This window comes from Sphaeroforma arctica, assembly GCF_001186125.1.
Source record: "Sphaeroforma arctica JP610 unplaced genomic scaffold supercont1.13, whole genome shotgun sequence".
NCBI lineage: Eukaryota > Ichthyosporea > Ichthyophonida > Sphaeroforma > Sphaeroforma arctica.
This window is the reverse complement of record NW_014040545.1, coordinates 121,568-135,358: the sequence shown is the minus strand read 5'-3', so window position 1 is coordinate 135,358 and position 13,791 is coordinate 121,568. Positions and strand designations below refer to the sequence as shown.

At 40.8% G+C, this 13,791-nt stretch overlaps 2 protein-coding genes across 2 annotated transcripts in view; both read left to right on the top strand.

Moving 5' to 3' along the window:
* Positions 1-8,445: 8,445 nt before the first annotated feature.
* SARC_00434 (hypothetical protein) lies at positions 8,446-9,066 on the top strand (the record flags this gene model as incomplete). The annotated part of the gene is made up of 1 exon (XM_014305879.1): positions 8,446-9,066. One exon carries the CDS (start codon positions 8,446-8,448, stop codon positions 9,064-9,066), a length of 621 nt encoding a protein of 206 aa, XP_014161354.1.
* Positions 9,067-12,609: 3,543 nt separating this feature from the next.
* Positions 12,610-13,791, top strand: part of SARC_00433 (hypothetical protein) — a gene marked incomplete at both ends in the record, with an annotated part of 1,944 nt that continues 762 nt past the window's right edge. The window contains 2 exons of the mRNA XM_014305878.1: positions 12,610-12,693; positions 13,027-13,462. Of these exons, the coding sequence (XP_014161353.1) occupies positions 12,610-12,693; positions 13,027-13,462 (520 nt within the window). The remainder of the gene's footprint in view (positions 12,694-13,026; positions 13,463-13,791) is intronic.

Here is a 13,791-nt window from a genome sequence, read left to right as displayed (position 1 = left end):
TAGTCTTGAATATCGAAAGCATCTGAAGTCAACTCAGCAATTGTACCGTCTATAAAGCGTGTACAATAGTATGTATAGCCTCCCTTATCCGTTCTCCATATAATGTCTTTAAATTCAGAACGATCAAGAGGGGCATTAGAGTCATGTCTTCTTGCGAGTATAATCTCTGTAGTCGGAATACGACTTGTGCGTATATTAAGCGCACTAGAACCGTCGGGGTTATTTACCTCGTACGTTCCACTTTTAGTGTCTGCTACAGAGATTATATATTGACCTATCCATTTAGATGATAATACAGTAGCATCGGAATTACGTTGACGGATGTTAACTCTGTCACCGACCTGATACTCTGCTATCTCCTTGGTAGTGTTCCAACGCTTTTGCCTTTTTAATAGGGCTACATTGCGTATTTCTCGCAAGCAAGGATATACAACGTTATAAATACGTTGTACCTTCTATAACCATGGTAACTCATGGTGATCAGGTTCGTCCTTGTTAAAGGGGATTTGTAACTCACTATATCTGCCACGAAAATAGTGAGCGGGTGTAGGTCCGGTAACCGGATCAGCACACTCGTTCATCTGTGTTTGTACTCACTTAAGGTGGTACGGCCAATCATCTGCATCGTCCGTTAATGCAGTACGCAAGAAGAACTTAAGTCTTCTATGGCGCGTTTCATTCGCGCCTTGCGTTTGCTGCTTATATGGCACACCTCTCTTATGGCATATGCCTGATACGAGTACTAGTGATTCCATTACGTCATCGCAGAACTCACTACCGTTATCAGTGCACATAATGCCTGGCCACCCGTGGTCAGCAAAGACTTGGCAACATAATTCTGCCACGGTCTGCGTATTCTTATCCTTTAATGGATAGAGCAAGTTAAACCGTGACGCCACATCAAAGAAGTGGCATACGTAACGGCCGCCTGTGTGCTCGGACGTGGGCAGGTCAACCAGATCAATGATGACCCTGCGCCATGGAACATCTTCAGTCACACTCTTGAGCGCTGCGAACCCATAGCGCTTGATCTGATCGAGATCACAGTCTGTGCATGACTGATATACTCTGTCAACTAAAGTTGCCAGCTTAGGGTGCGCGATCCCATGTCGCTTAGCATCTTTAAGTCCTTCTACTACGTTCTGGTGCTTCAGCTTATGATGTTGCTTCAGCCAAGCAAGAATGTTTTTATCATTCTGCTCTTCCAGAATAAAGGTAGGGTGTTGAGAATCCACTTGCGTGGTCTCTAAGTCTGTAGTGTTTTCAGACTCCTGTCCTGTTTTTGCATGAGCGTCATAATCGCGCTCATGTGCGTTAGATACACCTGACTTATTAAATAGTTGCTTTATATGTGTATACGCTTCAGGATTGTCTTTCATTAATCCCTTTAAAAATAAGGTTTGAAAGACCTCGGGCTTAGACTTTATGTAATTAAACAGAGTCCTAGCTAGAGACTGACGCTTCTTAACAGTGTCATTAGTAGATTGTATTTCTTGTGCACAGACGTTAAATGCTGTGTTGCCTTTGAACTGCTTAACTTTCGGTTAGGTAAAGAGTGGAATCTCTGATTCTTTGACCTTGTTAAGGAAGGTCTCAGAAGGGGTCCATTTGGTTGTTCCAATGGGACCTATACGACATATAATAGTATGTCTCCAGGGCGTCTTCTGAACGGCTCGGGTACCCTGATATAGGAAAGTATCTACTTCCCTATCTAAATACATTGGCTCGCATTGAATCATGCTGATCAATTTATTGAGCCATGGATCTTTACTCCGTAATGGGCAACACAACGTGATGGTAGCTTTATGTATATGAACATAATTTAATAGCTGGGCAATTAACTGCCATGGTGGGCTAGCCCACGCATTATGTTTGGAGAGGTCTATTTGAAAGGCGCCTCCCAAAGGATGATTTAAAGTCCTGTAATTCGATAGTTGTGCATTATGATGTGCAGCAAACATATCTATTGTATGTGGCCCAAATATCTACGGATTTATTAAAGTCCGGTACGAAGCGTGATAACATATCCGGTAAATGGTTATGTATTCCTGGCAGATGTTTTATATCAAAATGAAACTTTGATATTGTATCATGCCAGCGACTCGGTAATTGTGAGTCGGGTTTCATCTCTTTCATATATTGAAGAGAATTCTGATCACACATCAGCGTAAATGCTGTTCCGTATAAGTAATTTCGTACGTCTGTTAGAGCTGCCACTATGGCTAATAGCTCTTGTTTAACAGTTGGGTAATTCGACTGTGAAACATTCATTGCTCGACTAAAGAATTTTTTATATCTAGGTTTGTTATCTATAACCTGGTATAATACTCCTCCTAAAGCTAAATCGGAGGCGTACATTGCTATTGATAGTTAATTTCTATCATTCCATCTGCTAGCCATTTCTCAACTTGTTTTTTTACCACAGCCTCGTGTCTCCAGGATACATAGTTCCTTGGGGGACACTTTAACTGTGTAAAGTACACCTTGGTTAGGTCAAGGCTGACATACCCGACGTTAAAACGGAATTTTGCCCAATCTGTGATCTTTATCTTCTTATTAACTAGAATCAGATCCATGGTTTTGTTCGCAAAGTCAGGTATTAATGCCTTGACTGTGTCTGACGGGGGCTTCTATGGGTTCAGACAGTTATCGTCTAATTGATCCTTTAATGGATCTATGTTATTTGGTAGACCAGTTACGGTTATACCTAGAGTGAGTAAATCGCTCATTCCGACTATAATGTCGTACTTCTGTGACATCTTAACTATCACAGCTTGGGTAGTGATATTCCTATCATCGGCCAGGGAGATTTTAACATCTGTGGCCATGGTACCAAGCTCAGATGTTTTGTCATCATCTAAAATAAGGGGAGTTGTTTGTGTTCTCCTTTCGATATCTTTCATTAATGCAAAGCGATCGGATATACATGAAATTTCAGAACCAGGATCAATCAACGCAAGGATTTTATTTCCATTGCAATATACAGGTATTATTACACGCTCATCTAAAAAGTCGTTGTATTGTCTGTGTAACGATTGTACCTGGTAGTACCTTCACTCCAACTTAATGTTGGGCTTTTTGTCACAAGACATAATGTGATAGCCATTGGTCTTCTCACACTTGTCACACTTAATAAGAAAGTGTGTGCAGGTGGGTGCATGCCTGCCATTCCAATAACCGTTAGGGGTCAATTGGTACATGTCATACCCACGCTGTGCGTCGGCACATTTCTTAATCTCTTTAAATGGAGGTTCCTTGTCCTTCGCCTCCGCGCGTGCCCGTTTATTGGGTCGCGTGGATAGTGTGGAGTCGCGAGCACGTGTATGTTGGGGTCTCTCGTTTGAGGTCTGCCTGGATACGTATCCACGATCGGTTTGCTCCCGCGGTTTCTTAACAGTCGCTTTTCACTTCTATGTTACTCGGTGTGTGGGGAAAAGAGTGGATACAGTATCATAAAACTATTCTCATGTAAGTCGGGATAGATGAAACTTTGTTTCATGTCCCTTGTCTCGAGCCTCAGTCGCGTGTTTACGTCGCAACTCGGTGTACAGGCTCTCACGGTCGTTATTCCCTATGTTCTTACAGAACACGTGCATAATCAGGAACTCGTACCATCGCTGCGCCTTGTCCTTTGTTATATCTGGACGTTTCAGGTCAGCATCTAGCTTCAGAATATACTCTGAATGGGCGTGTTCTCAACTGGTTCAGTTAAAATTGAACTCAGTCCTGGGCTACGCATGTCATTACTTAACAAGGATGTAACCGACCAACACACAGCTGGCCAGTCGCGACAATTGTCTAGTTCATGCTGGTGTCGCTGTAGGATCAAGTAACTTGTTCCTGTATGGTCAAACGTCTGCATTAAAGCGGAAATCCATTGCTGGGGAACGATATCATTCGTCTCCAGCATGACCGTAAACGCATTGCGCGTACGGCTTAGCGTGTCGGGGTCATGGTTGTTTATAAACTCGACCTGCTTACTGTTGGCATCCCAGTTCGACTTAATTCGACTGATCTGTCCTTTGTACTTCTGGTTATCCCTGTGGTCTTGTCCACGTTGGGCTTGAAGTAGCTGATCGATGCGCTTTTGCTTAATCGCAATCATATTAGCAAAATATGAGACATCCTCAGCATGATGCATGCGCATCGTGGGCGATTTCCATTTTAATGGTATAATCGTCGACCGATTTGTTAAGTTCGGTTACCTCGTCAGAGTGAAAATCCTCTGCGGGTTGATGTAGTGCTGTGCGATCGAAGCGATTAAATTCGACTTCGTTAACACGTTTAAAGGGGTGTTAGTTACTTCTTGTAAAGTCCATGGTCGAGACCTTTCGGCGCTCTGTTCCTCGGATAGTGGTTGGTATTATAATCTTGGGTGGTTCATGCGTCTGGATAAAGACGATTGTCATCTCAATTGGGTAAAGGTGGCGGAATATTTCTACCTGCCTCTGGGTCTATAATACCCTCAAGGACGGGTGACTCACGGTCGGGTGACTTACGGCCGGGTGTCAGAACAGGCGAGTAATTAGCCTGAAGTTCTGGTTGTAGTACCTCGTAAGGTATAGATACGCTGAGCACATCTGGCTCATATGCCACAGGTGTAGCGCTCGAGTCTTTACGTTCTTTGGGCGTAATTGCCTGTCGACGTTCTGTCCACTTCTGTAGGGCTTCAGTAATGCCCGGAGAAACATGCTCACGTAAGTGCTGTGTATGTTTTCATGATCTATACAATCGATCTACATGTTCAACAGTCAAGTCTTTCTTAAAAGTAGCTAACTGATTCTTAAGATCAGTGTTTTCAGTAATTAACTTACTTATGCGCGTTAGCTTAGTAGTCTCGGACGTAGATTCGGGTTTGCCACTTGAGCTTGCCTCCTCTTCTGGTTCCATTATAGGTTCCTTCTGAGATTTGTCATTTCCCTTATAATTGGGGGCTCTCTTATAATTGGGAACTTTTCTTTCTGAGTTTCGTCAGAAGAATTCGTTGGGTCGTCTTGAGACGTGTCCCTTGTCTCACTTCTTGGCTTCGTAAATGTAAGCTTTGAAGTTGAGGCAATAGTTGGCCCTCGGGCTCTGTCAGTGGGAGTAGTATCTTTAATCGGAGTGGCTACATCCTGATCTGAAGCATTGTCCTGTTGACTATTATTGTCGGAGGCAAGTGCTTCGGCTACAGTGCGGTTAAACGCATCAGCAGCGGCAGCGGTTGCTTCTGTGGCGGCAGTGGCTGCGGTTTCTCTCTTCATCTTCTTCTTTTCAGCTCTACGCTTCTTAGAGGGAGTATTGTCTTTCTTGGTCATAATCTTAACTTATGACTGCTAGCTGATCTCTTAAGGACTAGCTTGGACAAGAAAAAGTTTGTGGTAGTTAATCTACCTTTACGCTTAAGTAGTCTAAGTAATTAATACCTTTGCTAACCTTAAAATGTGTAAAATTCGGTCTATTAAGGCGATATTAACGCCTTAGAGTAAATAAACGCGTTAGTAAATTCTAAGTGGTGTAAAAATATCAAAGTAAATAAACGAAATGAGACTTATAGTAAAGTTAGGTGTGCCTCGTGAAAACAGCAATACTCTGAGGGATTGTGAGGCTGAGACCTTGCCTATATATAATCCTCTCAGTACTGTTTCCGCCGAAGGGATTTTATTTAGTATTTCGTTGTCGCTCTATTAGAAACTACGATATGTTTCGCCGGGGCGAATCCGAGAGACTCATAAAATCCTATCTTTAGAAAAAATTAATAATAATAAAATACTCTTGATGTCCTTAGTTATTGTCTTAACCAATAACTTGCCACTTATCAAGAATCTTAACCTTCATCAGACTGACACATCTGGTTGGCTGATTGGAGGATCAACTAGGTAACGTTGATAGTCCCTAGAAACCTATATTCGGTTGAGCCATCTCGCTACCGAAGTATTCAGATATAAATAAAGTTGGAAACTAAACATAGTTCTATTAATAGAACTAGACCAACTCTTATGTTTGGTACTTTACTGGGGCCTTTTAATGGCCTCGTCCAAATATCTGATATGTAAAATGGAAAAGGTATTAATTAATAAAACCATTAAAGACCATTTAGGAAAAATTAAGTTCCTTGTACTATTAAGAGTACGTTTATAATTTTACGTACTGCTTAAGAGTATGTTTATAACATAGAGTCTAATATGGAGGCCCGGCTATTAAAACGGTAGTGCTAGCAAACCAAGAAAAAATCTCTTGTACACAACTAGCAAAAGACTTTACAGTAGTCTTAGCAGACTACCGACAAATTAATACAGAAGCGGTAATACTTGAAATGAGCCCACAGTACGACATCATATTAGGAATGTCAGACTTGTTATCATTAGATATAGTGATATAAGGACTGCCAAGTAACATTGAATCTGATAAAGACCAAAGAGAGAAAGATACATTCTTTACTCCCGAAGCACCTTCAAACAAAGTGAAAACATTAATCCCAGATATAATGGATACATTAATAGAATTGTTGGTGCAAAATAGACGTCTGAAGATTACAGATTGGGCTATATTTCGGTTCAATAAAGGATACGCAAGTCTGAACTTAGAACAAGCAGATTTTACAAAATTAAAGTGTCCAACAACAAACTATGTTTCTAGAAAACATAAAGAGCAGGTTACTGCACAGGTGAAACAATGGCTCGAAGACGGGGTCATAGAAGTGAGTTATGCACCAACACCAGTTATCTTAACGTTGTTAGCGGTGGACCAATATAATTCAGATGGGTCTTTGCGTAAATATAGAGTGTGTTTGGACATGTCACCATTAAACAAAATAATTACAACACACAGCTTTCATCTACCACGTATTGACGAGCTATTAAGATAGCTAGATGGAGCGAAGTTCTTCTCGAAGATAGACTTAACGCAAGGTTATCACCAAATGAACATATATAAAGAACACAGAAAGTATTTTAGCTTTCAGTGGAGCGTAGTGAAGTATCATTTTCGAGGAGCACCTCTTTGATTACATAAGCTACCCTCATTCTTCCAACAAGTTATGATGGAGCTGTTCGCAGATTTAACAGATTATGTACAAGTATATATCGACGATATAGTCATATATACGAAGACCGCTGCAGAACATAAACGCATCTCGAAGATAGTGCTTGACCGATTAATAAGGCGCGGTTCAAAGTAAATGAGAAGAAATGTCAATTTGCCGTAAACAGAATAGAATTGTTAGGCTACTTTATATCTGATAAAGGGATAGAAATTGACCCAGATAAGCGAGAACACTTATTAGATTGGAGGACACCCATTACAGGAAAGGACGTAAACTCAGTGTGTGGCTTTGTAAACTTCTTTACAACAGGAGTACCATACTTTGCAGAATACATGAAACCTTTCTCACATCTAAGATCTCATAAAGGCAAATTGGGCGAACTATGGACAAAAGAATGCGACGACGCATTTAAGCTTCTAAAACAGAAAGTGATGGAGGCACCTGTCATGCAGTTTCGGGTGGATGGAGTACCATTCCAAGTAGCTACCGACGCATCTAATATGGCGGTAGGTGGAGTCCTATACCAAATGGTTGAAGGTAAACCACGATATGTCATGTTCTACTCAAAGAGTTTGAGCAAGAGTCAACGAGCATATCCTACATTGAAACAGGAACTATTAGGCATGGTTACTGCTCTACAACACTTCAATGATTATCTATATGGTACTACTGTAGTAAGTAGTCGAGGATAACTGTATCTCAACGTACTCCCCTCGTACAAGGATTGAACTAAATCCTGTGACTATCATTTTGGTCATGTGTTTTCCGTTAATCAGTTTTAACCTGATTGGATAAACACAGTTCAAAATGTAGTCTCTAATTAAACCCAAATATCAAAATAAACCCTGTCAGGGACTTCCTGACTACACTACATTCGAAGTAGCATATAATCAAAAGTCTTTACAATACATGAAAGATATGAAACCTGACTCACAACTAGTTAGCCGATGGCATGATACGCTGGCTAAATTATCGTTTAACATAACACATATACCAGGTAAACATAATCACTTACCGGATATGTTGACAAGGCTGATTCCAGACTATCAAAAGACTGTCAAAGCACTTATGGCCACAGATTGGAAACTAAATCGCAAATGGTTTGAACTAGCAAGTAGAGCATTTAGGAAGTTTACGATAAATATGTTCGCGGCAGAACATAACAAACAATGTGAAGATTATAGAAGTCTTACACACCCAAAAGGCGATGCCTTTCAAGTAGATTTGTCAAAACACAACGCTTGGGCAAACCCGCCGTGGCGATTAATACCACAGCTACTACAGTACGTAGAAATACAAAATGCCGAAATAACGTTATGTTGTCCCTTAAGGAAATCCTACCCCTGGCTTAAAAAGTTTAAATGTCAATGATACAATGTGAACCAATATATGTAAACAGAGAAGTATATGCATTTTTGTATATGGGTACCCGGGCTATAAAGAAGACCCCTTGGATGCATACCATAATATGCCGGATAGGCCCAGCGAAGAAATCGAACTGGACCCCATCGTATACCCCTTTAAAGAACCTGGAAGAAATTACGATTCCTCTAAATACAGTCCAAGCTCCTACCAAGCAATACGCTAAGGAAATCATAACCAACAAGACCTCACAAGGAGAAGTATTAACGATGGGTCAGAGAACGTCAACACAGGTAGACAAGCTAGCTGAAGTATTTAAGAAAGGGCTAAATATCAAGTCACCTGAAGCTCAGACTACAACCCTCGAGGCGCTATTGAAGGACATGATAGAAGTACACGAAAGACATATGACATTGTTCAACGAAAGCAATGCTGTATCAGCAGCATCAGCAAAACGCACTTCGACGGAAAAACAAGAGTCCAATGATGATGAGCATGGTCAAGAGACTGATAATGAGGAAGAAGACGAATCTCCTGTACAACGTGACATGGGTAAAAAAAAGAACTTAAAGTTCACGATTGGGTTGTACAACACCACAATCTTAAACATGTTAGCGAACGACCTACTCTACGAGATGCCCAAGCAAAAGGAATTGATCATCACAAACTCAGGGAGATAATACGTAAAGTCTACAACTCCTGTAGGGATTGTGAATATAACCAGATCAAGCATTATGCATTTGCGCCACTAAAAAGTGTAATAGAAGACGAACCATGGCACAGGGTAATCATTGACCTGGTTAAGTTGCCCATGTCCGAGCATACAAAGTCACAGTATGTCTGCCATTTCTTTGACGTAACTTCGAGGTATAATATCTTGCAACCGACAAGAACCAAGACTACACAAGAGATTTCGGAAGTCATATATACTGTCTTTAATGACCACGGGTGGCCAACTATCATGGCGACAGACAACTGCTCAGAGTTTTGCGAAGACGTAACCGCCGCAACTATAAACGTGGAGTACCTTATAAACCTCAGACTCAAGGAGCCAACGAGACTAGAAACAGACGTATGAAAACACTCATACGCGGTCAGTTTGAAGACTATGAAGGTTATTGGCCCTACCATCTTAAATGGATTCAAACCATGATGAACGAGACTACTGACCCGGTTACAAAGACTACTCCCGCGCACTACTTTAGGGGAAGAAGAAGTGCTTTACAAGTATCGTACGACGAGGGAAACCAACCAACTACTGACGTACCATGGTTAGAAAGACTAAAACGAGTACAAGAAGTAGTATACCCTCATCTACGAGATATGAAGAATAAGGACTTATTAAAAAGACATAAACGTTAGGACAGTAAACACAACATACAAGTGTTCGAAGTCGGAGACATCGTGAAACTGACCAGCCGTTACATGTTATCGTGCGGTGTAGGGGACTATAAGTAAAGTGCTAATGTATTTAAAGTATGGTGCATTCGAATGAATATATTTATGATCTCACCCTCAGTTATATACTGATGGTGTTTGTACTAGTGTTCAACCACTTTGGGTGGCCTGGGTAAAAACTCATATGATCAGTATGAGAAACCTTATGCAGAACACTTTAGCACTCGGATATATTTTCTAGAAATAAATATATCGTATTTTCTGTTACTACACTCAGTCTCGGACCTCGGCTCTCGGCTAGCCGGTGGCCCGTGTCCTATAAATAGAATAATCTGAGAAGAAGTCTCAAATTACTCTTACGTTCCCTCGGGCTGACCCACCTATACTCTTATTAATTTGAGACAACAAGTCCCAAATTACTCTCGGGCTGACGACGTAAAACGTTATTAACGGATATATAATACGGCTTCTGAATATGAATTCATTGTCAAGTCGACACGTCGGACCATGTAAAATAAGCTATCGTGACACTAAGAGCAATACTTATGGAGTGGTGAACTTAGATGGCAGTAGCGCACAAAGTATGGATTTACATAGAAAACCGACGAGTGATATAACTTTGTCTCGCACACATGATAGTGCTGCGCCGTTTGATCGAAGAGTTTAAGGATATAATTGGTTGTGAAACAAGGAACGATGTAACTTATTATATGACTCGATTTCACGATGACACTATCTTATGGTTAGCGTCAGATGTATTTGACAATCCGGATTACATACGTTCATTCAATAAGAAGTGGCGTAAACGGTTACACAAAAGTGATGCCGATAAAACCCGAACGTTCCCACAAGTGGACGACAAAAATGCGAAGTGGTATCCTTATACACAACTTATCCCACACCTTCCTGAGACTATGACTCAGAAGCCAAGTAACAAACGCAGACAAACACAATTTCTTGTCCCTAGGGGACCACGACCCAAACGGAATAGGATGGATATAGACTATATTGAATAACTTCTGCCCAGGTGTCTAATACACCGCGACCCGTTTCTTAGCTAAATTTTCGCTTCTTGTATGTGTACATGGTTAATAGGGCAAACACAGTACAATGCTTCAAAGCTGGCGGGGGGCTGTGTAATACCCGGGTCTTAGTACAGAACCATCACATCACGTAGTAACTTAGTGTAATAGCATAACCATAGTAAGTTACGAGTTAAACACAATAGTGGTAGAAGCTTATAATACATAAATATAAATAAAGATATTATAACCACTTCTACTATGACTAAGGGATGTTTATTTGTATGATACATACCTTTTACCCATAGTCTACCTCACCATATATGGCTAGTGAGACTACCTGGACCAAATAAGTATTTACGACGTCTCATAATACTGCCAGCAGGGCAAACGATGTCGTGTCGTAGATTCCCCCGAACGTATACGCAGAGCTGGTGGTCGTATAATTAAAAACGACAATTTTTTGTTTGAATTTTTATTTTGTTTTTATAAAGAGAAAAGGATGTATTTATAAAAACTAAAGTTATTTTATAGAAAAACTCATGAATATAAATCAGTTTATAATATGGAAAACCCTTCTATATTTATAAACTGGGTTATTTTATAGAAAAACTTGTAATATTATTTTAGAAATCTATAAATAAATCTTGCGATATTTGGCTTAGGTGTTATGTTCACATATGACGAACGTCATTCGCCTGGACGTACGTTTCGTGAACAAACACGAAATTGATCATACAATTATATATGGCAATTTCTGCCAACGATATGGCACATTCCTAACCTTATTTTATTGTGTTCAAAACACATTCTTTAAACGTCGATTTCGTTTTTATAATATAGTAATATAGATAGTCTAGTGAGCCACGAAAAGTTTACAGTGAGTACTTTGGCAAATCAAGGATGTCTCTTCTAAGGTTTATGCTCGTGCGGGGTGAATACAAGGTACAATCTGGGGACGAAGAACCGACCAAGCACTTACAGACATCGTTTTTTTATTATATACCAGACGACAACGGAGGACACGACGCACTGTCTGTCGTGCTCGCTATTGAAGCACTACTTTACCACGTGCGGAAGACGATACTCAATATTACCAGTATAGTGACGCAGTCAGACAATGCGTCCGCATTTTCCAACTCCTTACACTACACCACTACACCTCAAATGCAATAACCTGATGGTAAGCTCAAGATAACGCGATGGATTTTCACAGAGGCACAAGCGGGGGAAACAGCGCTTGACACACATTTCGCGTATGTGAATATCGTGCTACAAAGATTTGTAGAAGGCCACGATGTAAAATCAAACAAAGGTGGTAGTATATGTACGCCTGCAGATATCTACAGGGCACTATGTGACCAAGAAGGAACAACTGGTAGCTCTGTGGCTATTAGCCCGCGAGACAATTCCATCGTGAAATATGTTGTCCAAACTACTGGAGATACTACCACTGGAGATACTGCCACTTGAGATACTACTAGCACTGGCGATGAGAGGACGTGTGCAGCAGGTACAAAATGTGAAAAGCCTGGTGATTCATTAATAGTTCCCAAAGGCTGTGCTCGTCCTATTCATGCGATCTGCGGTCACGAAGATCCGAGCACCGACGATACTACCTCGGCCTTAAGGTTTTGTAACGGTAAAGCTAAGGAATGTATGTCTGAAGTTTATAAGTCGGAACATGAGATAGAACAAGAAACTGTACTGTATAGGGAAAAATGAATACCGGGGGAACTTGTGGAACAACCGGTTGTACACTTTGGAACCACGTTGTCGGAACATCACAGCTACAAATCTCAGATGGAGAGTACTATGCGAAAGACACGCGTTCGTGACATTGAAGGGGATGGATTCCGACACGTACAACTATCGGAACAAAGCATGGTATGTAAAGTGCAAGTAGTAGTAGAAGCAAAAGTGCAAGTAGTAGTAGAAGCAAAAGTGCAAGTAGTAGTAGAAGCAAAAGTGCAAGTAGTAGTAGAAGCAAAAGTGCAAGTAGTAGTAGAAGCAAAAGTGCAAGTAGTAGTAGAAGCAAAAGTGCAAGTAGTAGTAGAAGCAAAAGTGCAAGTAGTAGTAGAAGCAAAAGTGCAAGTAGTAGTAGAAGCAAAAGTGCGAGTAGTAGTAGAAGTAAAAGTGCAAGTAGTTTTAGAAGTATAAGTATAAGTAATTGTACAAGTAACGCTCATATCATATATTTCCTACCTCGTTCAACACCAGTCGCCGGCAGAATTGATTGAAGAATTGGCTTTGCCAGAAGGTCTTCAACCGCGCATAGATATAGGAAAAGTGACATTCCACCACCATCAAAGTCCAGTACCTGCAGTATGGAAGCCGATTGTATCAAGTAAGGGAGCGTTAGTAAAAGACAAAGAGATTGTGGGTGAAAAGGCTAATGCTATTAGTTCCGCACTGGATAGGTTTCAACAAGGGGTGGCGACACTGCATGAGATCTCATCAGAAACGAAGCCATTACAACCCGAAACGATGCTGAATATAGTCCAACCTCGATGGGCCAGGAAACCCCTTCAAACCCCGAAAGCAACTTTTGCAGCCGGGGTACGAAAGGTTTTGGTACAACTTTATGTACAGGGAGTAGACGACTCTAGCATGTGTGTTAGTTCTGAAGCAGCACTGCAGATTTTTAAGACAAAACGTAATCACATACGATTGGTATCAACGTATGATTGTCACCAGTCCTAAAATCAAGGGATTCTTTGGAGGTAAGCCCAAATTGCAGAATCAGTAAAATAAGTTGACGATAGGAGATTTAAAACGTAAAACAAACATACATACATACATACATACATACACACAGACACACATACACACATACATACACACATACACACATACACCCATACACCCATAAATACATACATACACACATACATACATACATATATATATACACACACACACACACACACACACAAACATACATACACACACACACACATACATACATACATAAATACTTACATA